Here is a 26,113-nt window from a genome sequence, read left to right on the forward strand (position 1 = left end):
CCTCTTTTTGCGCCTTCTTATCAAGACTCAACTTCTTTCACTAAAGTGGTGAGAAAAAAATGACTTGACCTGAAATGTTCAAAAGAAAACAACAGTGGAATGATATGTTCCTGTTTGGCTATTTAGTTATTCTAAGCTATGGGTGTTCTTGTGTACTGTCTGTGCAGGAATCTGCAGCAGATTTCATCTTTATGAATGGCATGTTGAGCCATTGTGTCCAACTCTTCACACACTCTTGGTATTTATATAATGGTGCTGTCCATACTCTTTGATATGATGGCATTGAATTAACTAAGCCTGAGACTGTGGGCCTCCCCTCTGATAAAGCTTAAAAAGCCTAAAAGACCCCCCCTTAATTCTGATGCTTATTTTGCTCCATTTCTTCATGCCTATGGCATAACTATGTTATTTGATCCCTTAGCCACAATAGGGCAATACTTTTTTTGACATAACAAAATAAAAAAGGTCTGTCAAATGGTATTTATTAGTTTTTGACTCTTTAACCAAATCACACACATTTAGGTTATTCTACATGTGTGGTTCTTAATGCAATAACTAATGTAATACATTTTTCCTTCCATTCACTGAGCCTCCCCTGCAACTGTTTGAAGCCAAGCCTTTGAAAAACTCTGACCTAAGTAATTGCTGAAGTCTTGGAATAGGGCAAAAGCACTAAAAATAGGCCCTATCATGCAAGAAGCGAGACAGAGATTAGCTGGAAGATTTGGCAGATTAGCTACGACTTAATTGGGAGGTAAACCCAAAAGCGAGTCATTATGTCATTAATAATCTCACTGCACAGGAAAACTGTGAGCACCCACAACTACAGCAAGTATGGAGGGTCAAATTTAAAGCAGAATGTTGTAGACTGTGAAGGACTTTTACATGTTTGCAAGTAATTTTAGTATTTTGCCTTTGTTTTCTCTTCCAATTTTTGAGTACAACACAACAAATGGCTGTAGATTCCAAAATAAAACACAGCAGCTTTCCATTAAACATGAAACAGCTGGCGCCGACGAAAGCACAAAAACATAATCCAATCTGCAGATATTTTACCTGTGTATAAAACTGCTCATGGTCTGACCTTACCTCCACTCAGTGAATTTGTAAAACAAAATCAAAACTCATCTACCAGAGCTACTACCAGGGGAGGCTGTAAAATACCATATTGACAAAGTACCTTTGGCCAGTCAGCCTTTTCCTATCGAGCTGTACAAACCTGGAGCACAGCTTCCATAGAACTCAGAACTAATAACATCTATATAACTTTTCCCCAAATCTATATGACAGCGGTTACTACTTTTCCAAAGTCAAATTTACAGACCTCCTGGTATAACATCTGAGTACACATAGCAAGATGTTTATTATATAAAAAAACAGTTATGCAGCCTATCCTGAACGATTTTACATGAACATGCATTTACCCATTGTGGCCATTCAATCCACTGTCAAACATCTCTGCCCAAAGAGGAAGTAAACTAACTGTTGCTACTGATACTGACATTATTTTCCTTTAACATACTGAATAAATATTATAAATGAGTTGAAATAATACCCAAACATTTCATTTTCACAGGTCTGTGCAGCCCTGTTTATTCACTGTTTCCATGGAAACAATAATGAATGTGGCCATAAGCATATGGTTTTCTTTCACAGGAAAGACACTTTTCTGAAAACTACATTACTGCATAACCATAAACTGTCAAAAAATAACCCAGTTATTTGTGATGCTATGCATATCTGTAATTTAAAGATGTAACTACATGTCAGGATTTGGTTCAACTATAAGGCACTTGGAGCAGAGCTGTTCTGCAGGCTGTGACATACAGGCGTAGAGTCAGCTCTGTGTTGAGGAGGGAGTTCAGTCACACGTCATACTTCTTGCTTTGGTTTTGACGACATCAAGCTCGCTCTGGCCTGCGCTCTCTCACACAGTGGTAAACATTTTGGCTGCACTGGCTGCATGCTCCAAACTCCATGAGAAACACTTGGCTTGTATGATCAAATTATATTTAGAAATTCTCAATCTTATATTTTAGAAAAAACAGAACACGAACAATAGACTGGAAACACGTATATCCCTCCATACTCTCTTTTCCTCTGTCCATACTTATCCAGGCCTAGAAATGACTAAAATCAAATTCAATACTCTTCCATACTACATAGGGACCCTGTGCTAATTGTTTATGTTTTTGGCTGTGTTATGTGCTTTTTATGTCATCTTTTAATGTCTTTTCTTCGCATGCTCGTTAAGTTACATGGGTTTGAATATATATACTTATGATAAGATAAGTAGTGGATACTATCTATTAATTAAGTCACTGAATTTATCTATTTGGACTTTGTTTTGTCAGGAGTTTATCTTGACTCTGTGTGTGTGTTCTAGTCTTTGTACGGTGTATTTTGTAATGTTATGTGTTATGATGCAAATGGTGGTGAATTGTCACAATGCAAAGCTTTTGTGGACCTCAAGTAGAATAGCTGCTGCAATGCTGTAGCTAATGGGGATCTTAATTAACTAGAGTATATGCCACATTTACATGATGGACTTGAGTGCTTGTAGCAATTAATGTGCAAAGTCCCTTCTTAAATAAAATAAATAAAACAATTCAGCAGAATGTGTAATAAGTATCAGAAGTTACCTCTGTCTTGACTCGATTATCGCCATAGCACAGGTGCTGCAGGTATGCGGCTGCGTTGGCTTGCACGGACGGGAAGTGGTGCTGCAGCATGTGGATCACCTCCGTCAGCTCTGGGTCACGCCACGCAAACTCCCTGGAATTACAGGTGGGGTGCAAAGGTATCAGCATGACGACAGAGGCAGAGAAAAAGTTGTCTCCTTAAAACACATGGGCAGTTTCCCTCAAAATAAATACTTCAGCACTACAGGGCAAAACTGATAAGCCCAGAAAATTAGATTCGCATCCGGTTCTATAGAACAATCCACCTTGGTCACACTTGAATAACTGCTTTTCGGTATGCAGTACACTAAAGAACGAAGTGAGAAATGCAACCTTCTCTAGACTGCTTGTAAAATATACTTAGGAGCCATTTTTTTGCACTCTAAAGTCATAAAATATACCCTTCTGTATATGTAGTGGCATTTTACTGACTGAAATTTCTTCTGTCAAAAATTAGATTACTTGTGTTTGAGTTGTGGCAGATGTTTTATTATGTGCAGCAGACCCCAGACTGGTCAAACTCCTTTTGTCTTGATTATATCACAGCACAAAGAGCCAAAGCTGAAAAATACACTGGTGGATTTCCCTGGACAGCAATTCTGTCAAATATTCTGCAGGAAGTTTTTCTCCAGTACACTTCATAAACGGACCTGGGTCACGGCGGTCTCCTGGGTGCACTCACTTCAAGTAGTTTCACTACAGCAGTCGTTTTCAATTTTTTTTCAATAATGTACCCCCTTTGAAATATTTGTTCAGCCAAGTACCCCCTGACTGGCACACACTGTTTTTGGTAGAAAAAAAAGCATGTATGAAGCAGTAAGATAAAATGTTGTGCCATCAGTGTCAGCTCGTTGAGGTAAATCCATTAAAACATGTTCTTCCTAATTCTGATGGTAGTTTTTGGCTCCATATTTTCAGCTGTATTACTGCTATGTTTCAACTACAAAATCCATTTTCTTGATTTCTTTTATAGTCATTCAATACAGAAACTTTCTTCCCTCTCACAGTAAACGTGATTGCATTTGTGTCTTTCTTCTTCTCTGAGGTTTTACAGCAGTTGACAGTTTTTAGCAGCAAACAACTGCATTTAAAATAGCAATATTGAATATAAAAGTGGTTTAGTTGAACCTACACTTTTATTTTTTTTATTGAATAATTATTTTAGGAATTATGCATGACTGATATTTTTTAAATTAACCTTTTTAAGAGGTGAGGTGGAGGGTGGATTAAATATTCAGTTGTTCTACTGGAGATACTGGGTTTTTGTTCTTTTGTTTATTTATATATACAAATACTGGTAAATGTTTATATATTGTATGTATGTGTTAAGTGAAAATCATCATATTAATATAATCATCATCATATTGACAATGGACCACATGCAAGAACCCCTCATATGAACAGATTTGTTCTTAAGTGGTTTGTGCGAGTGATTAAGGAGAACTTGGTGCATTCACCAATTTTCTCATATTTTTGCTTTTGTAACTTTCTTAAAGATTCAAACACAATTTACGACGGATGAGCGCTTGCTGAATCTGATGTGGTTTGTACAAGCCCACCAAACAAAAATAAAGTTAAGATAAGAATGTTCTTGCATGAGGCTCATTGTTGGGGAAAAAAAGTCATTTTTTAAAAAAATCTCAAGTACCCCTGTGGTGTTACAAAGTAGTGCCCCTATTTAAGAAAGACTGCACTACAACAACATACACGTGTGCAAAGAAAGCTCCCAGTGTGTAAGGTCTGGGGGTTTACTGCAGAGGTCAACTCACTCTCTACACTTACATGTCTGTATGACAGAACCAGACGCAGCACTTCAGTGTATGTGAGAATCTGTTGTTAAGCGGCCAGGGATAAAGGCTAGAGCTGCCTGTGACTACCCAGGGGGCTCCTTGTTTGAATAGTAAGAGGACACCGATGTTGACCCAGCAGAACAGGGATGCCTTGTAAGCATAAGTAGTCCCTGTGGATGCCTGGTTCCTGCTACACTACACTGGTTACTGACCACTGACTACATCTGGTAGTGTAGAAAAACACAGCATAACACTACAACGTGAGCAGTGCTTACCTGGGATCTTTCTGAATGCTGTCTATGGAGGGTGAGCGAGTGGCACCATCATCCATGACAACACCCTGGCGGGTGTAGTTGGGATCGGAGGGCCGGTACTGTGCTGAGCGATACGGGTCGGCGTAGGTGGCTGCTGTGTTGAGAGCATAGTTGTTTCTTTGGTAGATCATGGCACTGCGCTGGCTGGGCGTCCGCTGGAGACTCCCCACACCTGAGGGCCAAAAAACAAGACCTTCAGACAGAAAGTTTAAACAGAAAAATCACACATGAGGAGAAGAGATTAGTAGCGTTCAGACCTTTTCAGCTAAACTCTGCGCCTTGCACGCCGGTAGCATATAACTTTAAACGAAGCTGAAATACAAACATGCGGCCGTTCCTACAAACTCAGCAGATTCTAAAATCTGGAACCAATTAATGTTGAGGATAAAATACAGCTCCCATGGTGCTACAAAGCAGAAGTCTTCTTCTTCAAGGGGCTGTTTGCTTGTTGTGTTGTTTTTACAAGATTGTGTTTGAGCAGAGAGATCCTGCTGGTTTTCAAAGAGGACAGGAAGCCTCAACCTGTTCGATGATCCACAAATCCTTTCCTCACCGCCCTCTCCGTCCTTTGCGCCATTCTATTCTGAGGCTAACTTTGCCAAACACAGCAGAGAGGCAAATGTAAGCCGTGGCCAGGTCCAAAAACAGTCAGAGATACACTTGCAAAGCAGAAACATCACAAACACAAACATGCAGGGAAGCCATCCTTCCAGACAAGGTCCAATATTCAGCTTGACAGCATCTCGCTCCAGTCATCTTTCCTCTTTTCATTCGCTCCAAGTGATATTATGACCTAGTTTTTTAACACAATGGGTCACACACACAGAACTGCATAAACAAGCGGGTTGGATTTAGCCCTCCTTCTCACCAGAGCCACGTGATGTGTGGCAGTGTGACTGCTGCGCTGGTCAGATCCCTATCAGACTTCCAACGGGACTGGGCATGTGCATGCTCAAAACTCCCTCCTCCCAAAAAACCAAGACGTCAACTTGTGGTGCCGCTCCAAAAACACAATTTCTCACATCAGTGCACTTCTATGTTGGGCAGCAGCACCACCCTGCAGTATGGTTATCTCCCAAAATGTAACCTAACAGAGCCAAAGACACTGGAGGACAGATTACAAACAACATAGTGCAGCTGGGCTCTTACCAGAACTATTTGGAGCGCCATGTCGATGTGATATAAAATCCTTCTTTGATCGCAAAGCCTGATGTTTGTCTAGAATTCTGCTGGAGTCTCTATCAACAGTGAGAAATAGACAGATAGATCTGTGATATATACTCATCTCTGAACTGTCTTGTCAATTGAATTGACAAGACTCTAACATTAAATTTCATATAAAATGTCAGTTATCACTGCCCTCTTGGTAGGGGCTAAGTCATATTGACCCACTGTATCTCGAATTAAGGTACACTTCAAAGTAACTGCATTTCTGCTGTAGTATCTGACGATGTTACTTAAGATTTATGTGGTTCAAATCTTGTAGATGTTAGCCATTGTATTTCTATTTCTGTATAAGACTGTTTCTGTATAAGTGATTATTAGATTTTAATTACTTGAACAGAGTTAAAAGTAGTTTTCCATTTAAATTAGGTTTAATGTTTTCATTTATTCACAAAAAAGTATGTCAACACAGGCAAACCTGGTGCTTACATTGATTAATTCTATAGGTTTGTATGCATTTTAAATTGACCTACAATGTTGATACTTTTAAAGCAAACTCAACACCGACATTTTTAGTCAAGCTTTTCATTAAACTTGATGTATGTATTCACATTTATTTATACATTTTAGTCTGTTTGTTGTTATATGGTATATAATTTTATTTGACCTATTTCTCAATATTAACTTTTTTATTTTCTGGATTGTTTTACACTTTAATTTTTATCCACTATTTGGTGTTTTTCTTGACTGATTGATTTAAATTCATTTCCATCATCTTTTTATTCTGAGCTTTTATTCGGCATCTGATGTTTCCTCACTTATGACAGCATTTCTTCAGTTCCTGTTTTTAAGGAGTGCTCTTCTTATTTTTGTCAGTGCATTTTGCGCAACATTTTACAAATCAAGTCTGATAGATTGATTAATTATGGTTTGATCTATCATGCGCTATTTGCAATTTAAGTATACTAAGACTAAACTATACGGAGCAATTATGCAGTAGTGTGTACTGTGTACTATGTGAATTCCATTACTCATCTTTTCAGCCAAGGATCAATATTTCTGTTTAACTTCTACGTGCACAAGAAATTACAGCAAAAGCTTCCAGAAAAAGCCATGAATGCATATAAAGCTAGTGGGGGAAGATGACCCGTTGAAATTTCATTTCAAAACATAACAAAGAAAACGTCGGGATCAAATTGGATTTTTCTAATGAGGTAGCGCTCACAAAGACTCCATATTGAACACCCCCTCCGGCTCCGCCCCACTCGCCTTTTCTCAATATAGCTGGCACAAACACATTACAGTGGCTTGTTCAGGGGCTTCTTCACAGTCTCAATAGCATTTATTAGTGAACTTATCGGTCTAAGCAGATCTCCGGGGTGCCGAGGAGGAGGCTGAATGGAGTGTGTGTGTGTCTGTGAAAGCAAAGCATGTGTATCTGAGGGAGGAGTGATGATGAGATGAGAATGCCAACATCAGGAGAGCTCGGAGAGAGCAGGCTGTAGATGCGGGTAACCAAGCTGTCCCCTGGCCCCTCCATCCTTCTTCTCATTCTCAGTGTGACACACAGGTAATGGACTCCTTTGTGGCAGGATGACATATCAGTACCTGCCTATTAACTCATGTCTCACCCTTTTCTGCCTGACAGTGGAGAGAGGAAAGGAAGGGAGGCAGGGAAGGAGATGGTGACGCAGAGAAAGAAAAATAGGAAGCAAGAAAGAAAGACACAACACATGTAGCGCTAAAGGGCAGGTGGACAGAAAAATGGTGCTCTCCAGGGGTCAGGGGGCCCCATATTAAATGGAAAGGACTGATTTGAGGAAAAAGGGAGCATTTGTAATAGATAACAAAAACAGAGTGCTCTGTCTCTGCTTGAAATGAAAACGTTATGAGAAAAGAAAGTAGTGCTAATCTTGACCTGCATGACTCCACTGCATGAAGATACAGAGACAGCATGGGTAAAAAACAGGAGAGAAAATGAAGGAAAATAAGAAAACCAACCTTGTTGCAGACAATGCGGGAGGGAGGAAATGATGATCAACATTAACATGACATTTAGTATTATTGAAATGTGCTGAAAACGTACAGATACTAGCAGTGAAATAATTTCACCAGTTTTTATATTGAAAATGTCTCAACGATTTCAACAATCAAACATTATAATTATTATTGTTATATTATTGTTATGTTAATAACAGGTTAATAGATGACCAAATCAACTGTAGATTTATTCTGCTAAAATCTCTAAATGGCATTTTTGTCAAAGACTATGACTAGGTTGCCTTGTGGCTCAGTTGGTAGAGTGTGTGACGTGTGATGTGTTGAGGCTGTGAGTCCAGCAGCCGTGGGTTTGATTCCAGCCTGTGGCCCTTTGCTGCATGTCACCCTCCCACTCTGCCTCCCCCTTTACCGCCCTCTTTTCAGCTGTTCTATCAATTGCTAGGCCTAAAAGTCCCCCAAAGCATACTTTTAAAAAAGGCTATGACTAAAACTAATTAGAAATTTGCTGTTAAAATTAACATTGCCTTTAACACCAGATCCTAGTTACGTAAAAGATAATGCTTAAAATGTCTGAATCACAATTTCTAACATAGTAATTTGGTGATAGAAAAAAAACGACAACTGTCAAATTCACAGAGCGAACGGCGTGAGTATTGTCTTCTCTGCAATATCAGACACAACCTTTGCATTTGATATCAGCACAGGGTGACAGCCCGTAGATGAGAGGCAATAGAAAACACACAGGGTTTAGTCTGTCCTCGATATTGTGTTAAATCCTTTGTTTGTCATTATCCTTGCATGCAATTTTACCATATAAATAGTGTGGGACCAACCTGAGGTGCTCCTGTAGAGGGTGCCCTGCTGGGTGTGGCTGGGGCTGCGGTACAACGGGCCCTGAAACGTTCGATCCTCATAGATTGGTGCAATGTGGCGGTCCGGGGACATGGCTGACCTTATGTCCTGGCCCAGCTGGCTGTGTTGACTGGCATAAGAGCTCCGTACTCCTGCAGATGTAGGAGAGCAGTTAAAGGATAAGTGGTTAGCAGATAAGTAGTTAACTGCAGAATGGTCCAGTGATTACACAGACAGTCTCATAACTGAAGTGTCAAAGGTTTGAGTCCTGTAAGAGCAAAAATCTGTCAATCAACTCTCCTGTGTCCTGTCAAAGTGTCATCTAGCAAGAAGACACTGAATGACTTTCAGCTTATTTACTGTGACTCTTTCTGGCTGAGAGTATCGGATAATGTCTGAGTAGAAAATAAGGGAGCGACAAAAAGATACAGGGGTGTGTTTTTGCTTTGTTTTTATTTCTTTTCTTTACAGCATGCTTGTATTAAAGTTTCAAATTCTTTCCCGACACTTTTTAGGCAGCCATTGGTTTCCATTTATTCAGTTATGGTATGAAAATCACTTTAAGAGACTTGACACTTGCATAAGTCAGGTGATCAATCATATTAAATAACATGTCTCCTTTAATGGTTGTCAAAGTTAATGTCATTGTTGCATGGTGACGCAGGGCATCGATTTGCAAAGTCTGCTCTGTATTAGCATACAACGATAATGCAACCCTGACAAAAAGAAAGAAGATGTCATGATCACTGCGCATGTTTCAGGTCTGTAAGATTATATTTGTACTAGAAGGAAAATGAATGGAAACCAGTTTGCTGCAGGGAAGGTAGTGTTTTTTCTTGTCAAATTAAAAGAATTATGACAGAAAAAAAACAAAGTCCAGTTTACTCATGACACGTATGCAAGTGGGTGCTGTGTTACTTAAATTAATGTATATCACAACTATTTTGTCCTTAACTTCATAGCCTCATGATTTGTGACTGTATAACTGACTAATTTTGGTTAATCCATGAGTTAAAAAAGGATTTTAAATTTACAAACAGTGCCTCTGTTTTATTCTAGAGTGCCAACCAATAGCTTGGACTTCCATCACTAATAAGCTGGATAGTCATTTTCTGTTTTATTTTTATTCAAATACCGGCCCCATCCTTGAACAGCACCTGATTTTTCATTTTTATTGTTAATGATAAGAACTTCTGCATGAACTCTTCAAGTGATAATGATCCCAATTAAGTACTTCATGCAATACCTCTTCTTTCATTTTGGTGGCATCACAATACACTGAATTGCCATCAATTACACTGCCCTCGACTCCACCACCACAGACTAGAAGGAGCTGGCAGCTGCTAGCTTTAGCTGCAGTAGTGGGCCACCATATGTTACATCAAATTGCATTAAACTGCATAAGTTGTATTAATTTTTCTGGGTACAAAAAGGATTGCATGCAGGTATCGTTTGACTGTTTGAAGTTTCAATACTCCTTGGTACTGGGTTATTCCGGTTGATACCTTAAAGATATTGAGCACCGATACCCAGCCCTAGTTTTGGTCCATCTGACCCCCATCAGGTATGAGGGCAGTATCAAACCACTTCCATATATATATATATATATATACACACACAGGAGCTGCCTCAGTAATCAAGTAACCCAATCAGTGGACTGCAGTGATTGGTTCGACTGATTATCACCTGAAACTGCTCAACACCGACAACAGCATACAAGAGATACAAAATGACACAATCTGATAATAAATCTTAAAAAACATCCAACCTGAAGTCCTCCCAAAAGTTAAAAAATAGATTAAAAAAAGATTGCCAGTAATGCATCTACATAAAATATAAAGGTAGTAAATAGCTACACATTATTTTTATACATGAAAAAACTCTAAACTGTGTGAAGATTGTATTTAAAAAAGTATAAGAGATTAAAATAACACACCATGACCACATTAGAATGAATCTGATTTTGTCACCGCAACTAAAATACTTAAAAAGAATATTTCCAATCCTCTATGAAGCTACAGAGCCTTGAAACACAAAGCCAACTTCAAAGAAGTAACACTGACAAAGAAGGACGGCTGCATTGCCTTGTGTCTTTTGTTGCACTTAAATTCAACACAAAGACTAAAGTCCGGCAAATTGCCAGTTGGCCACCAACATTAACTTGCATGAGTGGAAATAATTAATTAGTATTTGTACTCCAAAGCACATTGTGGAGAGAAGAACAAAACAAACTAGCCAACCATAACCATGCCATTGATCTGATTAAACAGTCTGGTATGCTCAAAATACAAATCGAGAATTTGTCTGATAAAATAACTAAAATTGGCAGCGCATTTTTTATGTTTTGTTTTGCACTGGTGTTGTCAGCCTGAGGTCCATTGCTTGTGGAAGGTGTAGATGAATGATAATTTCTGCATTAAATGGGTAAAATCAGCCACTGATGAACTGGAGCCGACTGTGCTGGAGCAGAAAGCATGTGAACCAATCAAAGCATGGCTGGAGCAGATGTTGTGAAATGTGTGAGAAATGTGTGATATGGGAAACGGCTTCTGTAATAAGCAACAAGCTAACCTAACAGGGGTGAGGAAAGAGAAACACACAGGTGAGTTCTCCAATTAAAACTCATTTCCAGAAAAGCCAATGTAACAACAACGACAACAGGCTGCAGGGGCAATGTGAACCAGAAAGCCCTGTCAGATTTAGTCCAGATGTTAAACAATAACAGCCAAATGAGGCAGCATTATTTGTTGCTCTTAGTTCTTACATAAAAAGAGGACCCACAGCTATCGCACTCCTCACCCAATCACCTTCTTTCTCTTACCTAAACAACCTCAAAATGCCTAAAAATCCCAACAGAAACACTTTCCATGTCAGTCTTGCCATCAGCACTTAGAATTAAGATAAAAAATATGATCCTGCTCTCCCAGGGACAACAAAAACAGCACATGGGATACAAATATATAGTGCCAGAGATTATTCTGGGCCAGTAGAGAAACTCATTACAAAAACGTTGGCAAATTTCCAAATAGACATTATTTGGATAAGCTCCACATATTGGACATCTACATGATTACTTTCTCTTTAATATGCAGTGTTACTCAAGAGAATATCTGTGCCAGTAAAGCACAAATACATTATCTTGCATAACATCTGAAGTGTGCTCTGTAAAAGTGTGCAAACAATACTTGCCACTGTTAAACATGCAAGCTGAAAGTATAATTCAGGAAAATTGTAGTATGTTCAGGAGAAAAGGTCATTTTAAGCCTGCCATTCGCAAAAGGTCAAGGAGCATTAAAATACAAACATCTTCTTGGACGAGTTTAGTTCTACTGTCTAGTTAAAAAGCAACATGAGATCGGCAAAACCCTCGCAGTTCCAACAGGCTGACATAATTGCTTTTGTAACACTTCTAACCAGGTGAAGAAGACTCCTAACCTGGAAACTGTCTACTCCTCCCCATTCTCTGCCTGGCTAAGATATGTCGTTTCTACATCTAGAAAAGATGAAAAGGTGAAAAGAAGTTCACACTTACAGGGTCTAGCGAGCGCTTTCTAAAGAAATGACAATTCTCTGTCTGCTATCTTAATGGCTTCTCTGTTCTTCCTCCTGACTTCCCTTGTTCCATGTGCTCCTGAACCCCATTGCTCAATATAAACATGTTAAAGCACAGGTTTTCTTTATTTTTGTTTACTTTTATGTCTCTTATTTTTTTTCTTTACATCTTTATATTTTTGTTTCCGAGGTCCTTTACGTTCCTCAACCCATATTAATGTTATTGTTTGGTTTTCACTGGATTTCACTGTGTTCTCTTTATTATTGTTGTTATTTGCTTTTTATTGCAATAATTTTCTTTTTTTTCCCCAGTAAAGTCTGTTGCTGTTATTGTTGCTGTTGTGCAAGGGTTTGTTGGGGTGCAAGGGTAGGAGGGGAAAAGAAAACATGAAAAAATGGTGACCTGTAAATTTGATGTTGTGTTTATTGCAAATTGGTTTCTGGGAAAAAATCATAAGAGATTTATTTTAGATAACAGGTAATTACAAACATATATGAAAGGTACACAATATAGCTCTTTAAAATGTGGCGATTGCTTCCACTGTTTATCAGAAACAAGACTATGTGACACTGCAAATAGAAGTTATTTAAGTGTGACTTGAAATGGGGGCAGTACGACTCTCACATATAGTGTACTTAATGATGCTTCAAGCTCATAAAAATAGCTGTAAACTATTACATAAAATGTAATTAACTAAATGATACAGTCTGTTAGGGCTTGGTTGCTAAGCACCGCTGTCATTTAAGCATTCTGTGCATCACTGTTGCATTTTATGTAAAAAGTCACCACCTTGATTTAACTAAGCAAACAGGTAAAAGTTTTCCATTGGATAATCACTGCAGTGATTAATATGTTTAAGCTGGCAATTTATTTAACCCTAACTGATGCAGTGAGTGGCTTCTTATTTCTTAAACAAAGCTAACTGAAAAAAAAAAGGCTTCAGTTTGCTAGGGAGCATGAAGATTGGACTCTAGAGCAATTGAAAAGGTCACGTGATCTCATGAGTCCCTGTTCCAGAGTGATGGTGACGGGCGCATCAGGGTAAGAAGAGAGGCGGATGAAGTGATGCACCCATCATGCCCTAGTGCCTACCGTACAAGCCTATTGAACGCTTGGCCGCCACAAGCCAGTTATCCCTGTGGTAACTTTTCTGACACCTCCTGCTTAGGAGTCTGGGGTTGCTTCAGTTGCTCAGGTCGAGGTTCAGCAACATTATGTGCCCAAAAAATGAGGTCAGCTCACTACCTGAATATACTGAATGACCAATGGATTTTTTCTCCCCCGACGGCATGGGCATATTCCAAGATGACAATGTCAGGATTCATCAGCTCAAATTGTGAAAGAGTGGTTCAATGAGCATGAGACATCATTTTCACACATGGACTGTCCACAACAAAGTCCAGACCTTAACCCCATTGAGAATCTTTGGGATGTGCTGCAGAAGACTTTACGCAGCAGTCCGACTCTCCCATCATCAACACAAGATTTTGGTGAAAAATTAAAGCAGCCCTGGACAGAAATAAATGCAGTGACATTGCATAAGCTTATTGAAACGATGCCATGGCGAATGCATGCCGTAATCAAAGCTAAAGGCATTTTTATTCTCTCGGGTTGTAGTTTTTATTATCCTATGTCAACTTGATATTCTCATTTGTGACTTAACATTTGTGAAGATTTTGTCTGTTGTGAAAACAATAAACTTTTAATCATGAAAAAGTTATTTAGTTATCATTAGTGCACATGCAGCCCAATATTCAAGCCCAGGACTGCAGAGACCCTGGATTTGATTCTCAGTAGCAGACCAGGTTGGTTGTATACTCCTGAAAGCCTATTTAGTTGTGTTTGGGTGCTGGAACTAGGCCAGTGTGAATCTGCTGCATGCTACACCCTCCAACTGAAGCCCATTGCTGACAGGTCAAAAGGCCTGCTGGTTTAACACCATCCCAAAATCAACGGTAGGATGAGCATGGTTAATGGGGACAAACCTGCAGTAAAATGAATTCATAACAAGAAGCAAAATTGCTACAATCAAAACTTAGTGCAAACTGAATCCCTGTTTCTGCATTTGTTTGAACCACACATCAGTGACGCTCACTGAAATGTGAAGCCCAGTGGACCAGTATACAGTTGGCAACTAACTGCTCATTGCACATTTCACGAGCCTCCAAACGTCACTTGGGTCCTCTCCAACTGCATGAGCTCAGGCACAGACTGCTGCTTAACAACAACTCTGCCATGCAGGACCAGCTAAATGAGGGATTCTTGTCACAGTCTGAGACGGAGGAAATTAATAAATAAGAATGTTTGCCTCCTCTGGGAGCAGAGGGCCCCCGGGGGCAGAGCAAGGGAAGATTTTAGATGAAGATAGCAGACCAGACTGAGACTAACCTCTGAAGCACCATGTCTTCAGCAGTTACGAAGCCGAGCTCTGGGGGGGCATCAGGCAGCTGGTCATAAGACCCTGATAGCCTCTAGCTGCATAACAAATGCATGACAGAAGGAACTGACTAGATTAATGGATAATGTCTATTAAAAAGATGGCTGTACTCCAAATCGTCTGCTGGCTTGAACTAGTTGATATACATGGGTGGACTATATATATTTTCAAAATATGAATGCTCTGAGGGAAACCTACAACTTACAGTGTATTGTTACTGTAAGTTTTAATTAGCCACCAGGTAGAGGTGAAGCGGTAATCATGATGAATCACAATGGGCCTCTACCGCTCTGATCTGACAGGGTTAACAATGCTGCAGGCTGAACTCACAGAGCTTTCTCCTTACACAAGACACAGACATACACACTCTAGTAATGCATAAACCAAGTTTAGAATAGGGGAATAAATGAGCACTGCCTATCAAAATGATACAATCTGAACAGTGGCTGCCCTGGTCAGTTTTGGCACTGTTCTATTCAATCAATCTAAATGCTCTTGTGCAGGTGATCAGAGCAAGTACAAACTATTCAGTGTTCAGCAGGTTTGACTAAATACTAAGATGATATTAAACTTCAAATAAAAGTATTCAATATTATGTATTATAAATAAAAAAAAATCCCACTGCACACAGTGGTGTGTGTAGATGCTGCAACTGGTATCTCCTTCAAACTTTGTTACATTTTTTTTTTAATGCCTCTTTGCTGGTGACAGCTTTGGCCAGAGGCATTATGTTTTCAGGTTGTCCTTATGTCTAATGCAATATCTCAAGAACGGTTTGACAGAATTTCTTCAAACTTGGCACAAACGTCCTCAAAGATGAACTGACACAAGTCAATACAGTAGTAGAAAATACACTTAATGCCTTTTATTAAATTCCCAGAGTCTTCACTTTATATATTATACAAACATGGATGTCAGCTGGAACCTGCCTGGTTGGCAGACCCAAACAACTGCGAGGTGGTAATTCTAGTTTTAATCTCATTTTTCTGGCTTTACTGCTGAAACACGTACTACCTACGACAGGAACACACTCAGGCACTGGTATAATGAAGTGCAGGGTTTGGATTATTGGATGATCGCTGCCCATGAACCACCCTGACAGACCAGTGGGCCAAACAGCCCAGGAGGACAGGAGGAGAGACATTAACCTAGCTTGGACTTAAGGCTGCTGCTGACTAATGTCTGGTCACAGGAAAATGAAACAGCCTGAGTCACAGACCAATATGACTCAGGCTGGCCAAAGGACAGAAAATCAGAGACTGTTGTGTCACATCTTACTCTGTGCTCATATTAATGATGCTTTCTGCAAAAACACTGTCAAAGTTAGTGGGCAATGTTACCCAGATGTTGAGTGTTTAATGCAAAGATGACATTGTTTACATTTTTCCAGATGCAAATTTAAGCACGAAGCACAAAGAGACTACAACTTAAAATTTTGCTGTGCAACTCTATGTTTTCTAATGACAAATAAATGACCAGTATGCCTTGAAATGTCTTATTCAATTTTCATTTTATCATAAAACTGTGGAGGGCCGTTGAAGCTTTTCTTTTTAGAATGCTCTTTAGTTGATTTCAACCTGTCAATTGAGGGCCATTTTGGTGGTGTGGTGTTTAATGGAGGCCTTTGTTGTTTATAATTCTTGTGTGTTTTATTTGCTTATTCAACAGGTTGCCTTGGCCCATGTCAATAGCACCCCGCCTCCTCCTCCCAGCCACACTACATTGTTTAATTCCTAGGCTGAATGTCGGTCCCACTCCACACCTGCTACCTGGTTGCTTCTCCATTGTTTAAGAACAGCTTGGTGGGAAAACCAGTCATTTCAATTAGCCATTCAAAAGAAATTCTTTTTTGAACACTGTTTAATAAAAGCAAAGAGCCACTTAATGCAATGCTTTTAGAGCAGCTTAGAGGGTTTTAGGCACTCCAGGGCGAATGTCTCTTAGCTTTTAGTGTGCTCTCTCGTGGGTTTTTGCTAAATGAAGCTGCAATATATACTGTAGGTTCAAAATATTAAACTTTTCAATGGATTCTATTAAAATACCCAAATAGCTCTGAGGCACAAAGGAATAAACTTGGGTGTGAACTACATATAAACAAGTACTCTGAAATGGCAGGCATGCTGTAGAGCAGAGTAGGGTGTAAAAACAGGGTAAAACTGAATAATGCTGCTGCTGTTGCTGCTGTGTGCTGTAGTGGCACACTCAAAAGCCCGGGAAGCCTTTCACTCTGTGGCAGTGCACACAATAGCCACTAGCTGCAGCTTGGCAGGAAATCAGTTCAGCTTCTCTTGTTCAAAGGTTTAAAAGGGAGAGAGGATATGCAGAGAGAGGAGGTAGTGGGAAGACATAAGGAAAGGCGGGAGCACCGGAGAAAAAAGCAGGAGAGAGTATAAGAGGGGGAGGGAAAGAAAGGATGAAAATGAAAAGAGGGTTAATGAGGCAGTCCAGGACCACCAGAGACTTCTCATCCCATGTAAAGCCTGCCCACATGAACCGGGCTTTTGGCACAGCTGTGACCGAGCGAGAGGGACAGAATCAAGCAGACACAGGAGTCCTCATGCATATCTCTCCCTCTCAGCAGCTTGACTCCTGAAAGTAGCAACATTCAAACAACCTTAGAGGAGACTAATCCGTCTGCTTTCTGTATTCTGCTCCCCTGACAGAAGGGGCTGCAGTCACTTCTAAAAGCATCTGCAAATTGTCAGGGAGAAATAACATACTGCTGTCTATTGAGGATGAATGGCCCACATTCCTGGTGCGTTATAGTCATTTAATTCTCCCCCTCAGCTCTCTCACCGTGGCTTTAACAGATTACACTTGGCAGAGGCTAGATGAAGGGCGGTGGCGGCTTGGCGCGTGCTTGCTCTGGAGAAACAAACACTTAAATGGATGCAGCTGACTGCATTCCTCAACAAAAATCATTTTCAAGAAGCTTCTCCAAACAAGCAGGAGAACTGGCGTGATCACCAGAAAATCGTTATACTTAGTTTACCACGGTTAAAACTACCACAGTGGATTGGCTGTCAGGTTGACAACGCACACATACAGACATGCTTTCTCCCCTTGCTCTCTCTTCGTCCCACTCTGCTCTGAAATGGACATTGGGTGTAATGAGCACATTATTAGGGACAATTTGTCTTCATTTTCCATTTTTCAGCAGCAGAGGGAAGGTATGACTTCCTGCCAATGACGGTGCAGTGAGGGGAGCCAGGTGGGAGGTAGGAAAAAAGAGAGAACACAACTGAGTGGAAGACTGAAAAATGCACGTAAAGGGATAGAAGTAGGTTGAAAAGAAAACAGAGGGAGACACATCATGTGTCAAAGCAGAAAAGAGGAGGGAAAGAGGCAAAAAATATCTTCTAATAGATTTGGACAGAAAACTACCAACAGCAACAATTTCAAGGTTAGCCTGTCGGATGGTGTTTGCCAAATTCTTGCAATTGAGCCAGATCACGTGATCATCCCATTTCTTTCCACTATGGCTCATCAAACCCTTGTGAAAAATTACTGTGTTAGGCTCCACTGAAGTGTGTGTGAGGGAGTAAGGGAGTGAGAAAGACAAGAGGGAGAAGAGGAGGAAGAAATGGGAGGGAGTACTAGCCTGGCGTCTTGCTCTGCTCAGAGGACAGACACCATAAACCCATTTGTGTCTGCTTGAGACACCATCATTCATTGCAGGGTGACATAACTGCCTACTTACAGGAACCTGCAAATGCACCTAAAAATGAACGTCTGAGAGAAGGGCATCGCAACCCCACAAGATGACGAATTCTGGCAATAAGAGGCCACACAACCCCTGTGATTTAAAAATGGTTTTGATCGCTTAAGTGATAAAGAGCAGATTGATATCTGTTACAGGTAACGTGTGCCAAGGAGGCTGAGAAAAAAAAAACATACCTCTCCCACTATCTGAAAAAGGTAACACGCCACCAAGTACAAAAAAGAGTGAAGAGTCTGCAGCCAAGAAGGGAGCACATTTAAGTTCCCAGGGTCTATGTTAACCCCTAACCCATTATGCAATACAGAGGTGGCAAACACAGCTAACACCAAGGCCAAAACAAGTAGTCAACTGTGGCTGCCTGCATTTTCAGAAGAACTGAATTATGTACAATCCCAATTCCAAAAAAATTGGGATCTTGTAAATGTAAATAAAACCTGAATGCAATGATTTGCAAATCATTTTCAACTTGATTCAACTGAATACAAAACAAAGACAAGACACATCAAACAGTTTAAAAAATGTTTCTCAACACACAAATGGAAGGAAATTATCAATTTCACTATCTACAATCTGGCATCATAAAAAGATTGAGAGATTCCAGAGAAATGTCCACACATAAGCAGCAAGGCAGAAAATAAACATTAAATGCCCATGACCCTTACAAAACTGCATTAAAAACCCTCATAATTGTATGAAGGATATTACATGGCCTCTGGAACACTTTGGAAAACTGCTGCCAGTAAACACAGTTTGTTGCTGCATCTACAAATCCAAGTTAAGACTCTACCATGCAAAGCGAAAGCTATATATCACCAACATCCAGAAACTGTGCTGACTTCTTGAAGCCTGAGTTCATCTGAGATGGACTCGTAGAAAGTGGAAAAGTGTGCTGTGGCCTGATGAGTCCACATTTTCTTCTTGATATTATTGGATGTCAGTGCTTCATTTGATGACAACATATTACTAGACCGACTGAAAAACTGGCACAGTACTGGTTTGAATCCTGCTTGAAAGATAGGGACTACATTGTGTCTTTAGGTAATTACAGATCAGAGTGGACAAAAATGACCTGTGGAATTCCCCAAGGCTCCATTCTGGGGCCTCTTCTGTTCACTATCTACATGCTCCAACTAGCTCAGATCATGGAAAACAAAAAATATGTTACCATAATTATGCAGACGACACAAAAAATTCATCTGAGCATATCACCGTAGGACAATATTCCAGTACAAGTGCTCAGTAGTTGCACTGAACAAATCAACAATTGGATGTGTCAGAATTTTCTTCAACTGAAAATGATAAAACTGAAGTAATTGTTTTGAAGCAAAGGAAGAAAGATTAAAGCCAACATTCAGTGATGTTAAAAACCCCAAACAAAGACAGAAATCTTGGTGTCGTCATGGACTCTGACATGAATTTCAACATCCACATTAAGATAATTACAAAGTCAGCCTGCTATCACTTGAAGAATATATAAAGAATTTAAGGATTTAGTATTAAATCATCAGTATAACATTTTTTTTAGACCATTAAAAACTTCTGTTTTATGTAGGATTAAAACTAAAAGATGAATATATCTACATGTTAATTAATAATAGATTTAAATGAAAAGGAAAAACCAACAAGTCCCAGCCCTACTATGTGTAGAATATGCAGCACGTGCAATGGTAAAAATTTTCATTGGCTGGAGACGATCATTTAGGTGGGAACAAATAAAACATGTACATGCACACCTACATGCAAACAATACACAGAGGATGATGAGACACTGTCACACAACAACCAAAAAGGTTCACCTTGAACGTCATCATCAACCAGGGCATCTGAGCATATCCCCAGGCAGCATGAAGTCAAGCAGAAAACAGTCCATTAACCTTGTAATAATAATAAAATGATTTGCTGAATAAGTGCTTATTTTACCTTTAGGAAGAAAACAAAAACGTTGTTGGATTTTTTTGGTGGAACCCTGCTTGCAGCAGTTATAAATGACTACTTTAATTTCTCTCCAGCTGAAAAATGTCCACATATTATTGAAATGTGAACAAAGGTGTTGATTATGTTATGTAATTACTGTGGGTTTCATTATTTGTCACAGCCACTTTAAAAAGTGAAGGCTGAGAATGAATCAACACAGGCTGGCCACTTCTTTTTGCTGTGGGGAAAACTGTTTGGCTCCAGATTTGGGACAAGACATGGGTTTAGCTAGAAAACATTGGCCAGCACTTGTTTTTTGCCTCGATCTCCTAAAACGATGACACACAAGCACTAGTTCGGGCAGGCAGGTTCTGAAATTATCATCTTCCTGATCCTGGGAACTGTTCTAAAGAAGCTGAACAGACAGACACACAAACACACAAACACACAAACACACACACACACACACACACACACACACACACACACACACACACAGAGTTATGCAGCCACTTAATTTTTTTCCTTGTAAGTGCCTTCGATATAGTCTTGATAATGCACTCATGAAATTAATGGATTTCAAAGAACTCCATTATGTGTGCAAATGTTTTCTTCTACCTTCCCTTTTAATTCATGATACAAGGAAACTTCTTTTTGTATAAAGTTAAACAGTCTATCACTTATTTAATCTTCAAATTAAAGCTGTTTTTGTACAAACACCATGTATACTGAACAGCGACCAATATTCTTTATACGCTTGAAGAACTGTCTTTCTCCGGAATTGCTTACTGCAACTGAAAATTTCCCTTGAATACAGTTGGGTATCGTTTGGGTTTTATCCAATACCGGTGCTAAAATTATACTTCTAAGACGGTACCTGCTAGATTAGAACTACTAGGTTTGATTTACTATTCTATTGTCAGCAGAAACACCAACTATGATTAGCAGTCTATTATATTCTTTGAGCTAATATTTGTCTTCTTGCAGGAACTATGTTTTGGCGACAGTCCAGGACTACTGCTGACCTCACGGTCACTGTTTATGTTCAGTTTCAGTATGCTGAGCACAGAGCCAACAACAAACCAACAAAAGTATAAATGTATCACTGTCCAAATATTTACAGTCTGCACTACAAATCGAGCCTACTCTACTCAGGAATGTGTGAAAAACACTAGATCTATTTCACAGCAGCCGTATTGATATGAACAGTAGGCTTAACACAGGTGTTACCAATGATAGTAATTTAGGTCCCATTTCATTTAGTGTAGCAGAGCCTTTCCAGTGAGCCAGCATGTACAACAGCCTCACCGTGACTGTGTTTGACCTGAAGGGAACCTTAATTAGCGTCGGTAGTAACACCTGTGTTTACACTATTTCATGTCAAAATAGCTTCAGTGAAAAAGTTTATTACGTGATAGCCTAAATTATGCTATGAAATACAAAATACCAATGTAAAAAGGCTTTTATTACTTTTCATCAATGTGTCAGTGTGCTACAAGGCATTTTTAGGTAAAATACATGACACCTAATTATAACTTCTTACATTAATTGCTTAAAATTAGGAGGTTCTAGTGTATTACATTATTTAATATGTAACAATGCATGTCCAGCAGTCTGAATGGCAAGTTGGAGTCATGGATGGTATATTAAGTAGATGAAAATCCTATTTAATATATGATCTATGATTGAAACTATTTAATTCCCCTGACTCCCTCCTCCCCAGACTCAGGCAGGCTACATGAACACTGCAAGAGTGTAAGAGGAGTGCGACATTGTAATCTGACAATAACAAGCAACAACAAGTCCTAAACTGTAAGCTGATCAGCTGTTTATAACTGTCAGTTGTCTGTCGATGTAAAACTAAGCCCATTATCCTGAAAAAGAGAGCCACCTGCTCTGAAAATACACACTCTGGAGCTGGTGTTCAGTGACTGTCTGCCAGAAGCAAGTATTTCAATTTAGTGTATTTCCTTAATCACTGATGACATATCACATAAATTTTATGATTTATTACAGTAAATATATTAGATTTCTCCTTTAAATGCTGAAAAAAAAATCAGAGCATGTTGAAGAATTTTATCTCAGTGCTGTCCCTCTTATTAATGTTGGAAAGGTGGCTCAGTGACACATTTACAATACAACCATGTGTCTCTCCAGTAGTCGCACACTATGTTTGGCCTTGGCCCATACAATTCACACATACAATAACACACAGTGATTCACATAGCTCTGCGTCAATGGAAAAGAAAGGTTATCGAGGCAAAATCAAGCGGAAAATACAATGTCTGTTATTCTTTTCCTCTTTGATTTGACAGGAGGTATTTTAACATTGCTACTGCCCTTTGGCTTTTAATAAAACACTACTGAAAAACTAAATATAGACATTTGAATATAGTTATTATCTGATCTGAGAATCTAAGTCAGCTTGAGTCCACAGACTGTTCAGCTAATATGCCGTAAATGGCGGTGTGTGTGTGTGTGTGTGTGTGTGTATGCATTTGTGCACCTGTGAGGCTGTCAGGTCGCGTCATCCTCTCATAAATGTCATAACTCTGGGGTCCGTAGGGGTCGGTGTTGTGGAGCATGGAGCGGGGCAGAGTGGAGCTGTAGTGCTGGGGCACGGCGGTCATACTAGCCCTGACTGGAGACGATGAGTGACTTGGCTGCTTGGTCAGTGGGGGGTTGATGCCGTCCACCATTGTCAGAGGTGAGCCCATGCGGCCTGATGATGACCCTGCAGAGGCTTGATAGGGCGAGGTGGTACGGCTGGCACTGCCCGATCGAGAGTTCGTGGAGCCCATGCGTCGCAGTGCAGCGGGGGAGTTTTTCTGTGTGGAATACGGTGAGCCGCTGCCACCGCCACCGGTGGTACTGGTGCGCTGGGCAGAGGGCAAGGTTGTAGAGAAGATGCTGGAGAGGGGTTTGGGTTCCGTTACAATAGGGGAGCCGTAGGCACTGCCAGCTGAGGTACGCAGGGAGCCGCGGGAGGGGGACATACTGCTAGTGTAGGCTGGCGAGTGAGAGCGAGAAGGCACTGAGCTTACCCTCCGCATAGCACGGCCAGGCACTGCTGTCGTCACTGTTGAAACCTGCAAGTCAGAAAGAAAACAACATGGCTTCATGCCTTTGTTTCTTCAGTCCTAAGGAGCTATAAAAACATAAATATAGGACCTTTGATAAAAACACGCAGCCCAAAGTGTTTCACATAGCCAAATGTAAAAGACAAAAAATAAAAACAAACAATAAACTACCATATATAAAATTTTGCAAAAGTAGAAATTACAACAATAAAATGCTAAGAATGTATAAATAAACTTAGTGCTTAGTGATTAGCTTAGTGCTCATTCAATTTAAGGTTTTACACAGAATTAATTACAGTAAATTGAGTTGAGAGGCTGAGATTTACCCAGGCTTAAATTCAAGGTGGGGCCATTGCTCTCAATCACCTGCAGATCTGACCCACAGGCTTTGGTCATGCTCTGCTCTTCAAAATGATTGGTCTTTAATTTTCAAAACCCTTTCAGATGTGTTAGGGGTCATTACTGAACCAAGTCCGCAAAGTGCCATTTTTGTTATTGCATTCACAACTCTTTTGACTTGTCAAAAGATTCTGTTGGCCTTGAAATCTCCCTCATCATGTTCACATTCTTCATGATTAGAAGATATGTCATATGTCAACCTTGCTTTTCTGGTTTTGCAAACCTGTCTGTATTGCTTTTAGTGCTGAGCATGAATAGTGTCAAGAGCTGTGCCTGATTTCACCCAAATTATGCTGAATTTGTCATTACTCAGTTATATCCTTGTGGTTTTGTCTCTTTTCCATGTATGGTAAAAAAAAAAAAATTGTTTAATGCTCTGGCTTATGAGACTTAATATGTTTGTACCTGTAAAACGACAATCTTCAAATGAGACTGAGAGATGACATTTTATTTATTTTATTATTTACTCAATTGTCATGCCTATGAGACTGATTCAAATCTGTAAACTACTGTAAACAGAAGAGACTGGGACATGGTAATTTTATTTTATTTTCTGATACTCCTCAGGCAGGGGAAAGGTTTTATCTGTTGTTCTGTCTGTCCTCTTGGCCTCTGTTATCACTGCAACAATTTCTTCATTTTTTTTATTTTTCTTATTTCATTCCTGTTTAAAGGCTGCACTGTTGTTGTCTCTATGTTTGTGGCGTCTTTTTTATTCTAAAATAAAAAAAAAAAAAATTAATAAAAAAAAAAAATAAAAATTGTTGATCACAAAACAAATCTGCTGTTTTGTTTGTTTTCTTTTACTTGAAAACCTGAAACATGGAGAAATGTTTTCCTTTTGGTTACTGTATCTACATTCCCAGCAATAGAAATACATATGAGAAAAAAATAAAACAAAAACAAAGAAACACTCAGGCTATAACATTATTCCAAATTAAATTTGGAGTTACAGGCACGTTGTACTTTCTGTTATAAATTAACTTTTGCAATGATAATGACACACTAAATAACACAGCCTTACATTAGTTACAGGGCATGACTTTACTGTGGGCCATATTTATTTTCTCTTTTCCATCCCCCCTCCCCCTGTGTTGTGTGGCCGTGCCATTTGGTTTCTCAGTGGTGTGTGTGTACAACGCTGTATGAAGCATGATTATGTTGTGTACCTTCTGTGCCTTTAAGCTTTACATCACCACCTTCATAGAAAAACATGCAACAGTGATTTCATTGTTTTTCTTTTGTTGACATGAATTAAAAGCTTATAGTCAATTATGTAATTAAACTTGACGAGCCCTTCGATGACTTATCAATTTAAAAAAAAAAACTGTGTATGCTTGTGCTATTCAGGAGATAATTCTTTTGTGCGTGACAAGAGCAATATGTTGTCTGTGCAGTTGCTGGCAGTACCTGGGCTGAAGCCTGGCCCTCGGCCCTGGCATTTCTCACCAGAGTACCGGTGCCAGCGCCAGGGAAGGAGTGCTGCATCCTCAGCTCAGCCTTGCCCAGGTTCTGGCTGCTGAGGTAGCCGCTGCTGGCATCCTGGTAGCCGCTGTCCGAGTACGAGTTCATCTGAGTTGAGCTACGTGAATTCCCCACGGACCCTAAGAGAGAGAGACAGAGAGAGAGAGACGGAAAAAGACAGACAAAATGAAATGCAAGAAGGGAGAGGAGAGAGGAACGGGAGACAGAGACATCATAAATGGTTTCATAATAGACACGACCTTTACCTAGACAGCATTACTAATGACAGATGGCACAGGAGGGGGAGAACTGCTCTACCATCCTATAAGTCAGTGTGTCATGGTACATCATTCAGCCTTTCATAAGCTGGGATGATCAGTTGTTATCAGTGACATTCAAAATATCAAGAGTCAGTATGGAAAAGGTAAAGGTGCAAGACGACACAGCGCTCCGTATCATCGAAAGATAAGTAAAGAAACAATTTGCAGTAGAAGAATTACAGAAAGTGAAGATGTGAATTAGAGAACACAGTCCAGACATTTTACCCAAAAGCGTGGATCAACCTCACACAAACTGCAACATAAATAAACTCAACGAATTTTGTGGGCTCAATATGTTCTGACCATGAGGACGAAAAAAAAAAAAGGCAAAAGGCGTGAACCTCACATACATCAGAACATCTGACAAATGTTTATTACTCATAAAAATCTCCTCTATAACAAGAGATCCAAGCGGTGGCAAGT

General features: G+C 39.7%; 1 protein-coding gene across 13 annotated transcripts in view; it reads right to left on the bottom strand.

Moving 5' to 3' along the window:
• Positions 1-26,113, bottom strand: part of pkp4 (plakophilin 4) — a 123,989-nt gene that overhangs the window by 28,359 nt on the left and 69,517 nt on the right. For 10 of the 13 annotated variants that reach the window (XM_084725228.1, XM_084725229.1, XM_084725226.1 and 7 more), the window contains 6 exons: positions 25,317-25,510; positions 22,934-23,516; positions 20,310-20,336; positions 8,784-8,954; positions 4,747-4,957; positions 2,643-2,775 (listed from right to left, as the gene is read on the bottom strand). In XM_084725228.1, coding sequence (XP_084581354.1) covers positions 2,643-2,775; positions 4,747-4,957; positions 8,784-8,954; positions 20,310-20,336; positions 22,934-23,516; positions 25,317-25,510 — 1,319 coding nt within the window. The remainder of the gene's footprint in view (positions 1-2,642; positions 2,776-4,746; positions 4,958-8,783; positions 8,955-20,309; positions 20,337-22,933; positions 23,517-25,316; positions 25,511-26,113) is intronic. The other 3 variants (XM_084725230.1, XM_084725238.1, XM_084725233.1) reach the window with 1 other exon arrangement.

This window comes from Lutjanus erythropterus, chromosome 8, assembly GCF_056507025.1.
Source record: "Lutjanus erythropterus isolate fLutEry1 chromosome 8, fLutEry1.hap2, whole genome shotgun sequence".
Taxonomy (NCBI): Eukaryota; Metazoa; Chordata; class Actinopteri; order Lutjaniformes; family Lutjanidae; genus Lutjanus; species Lutjanus erythropterus.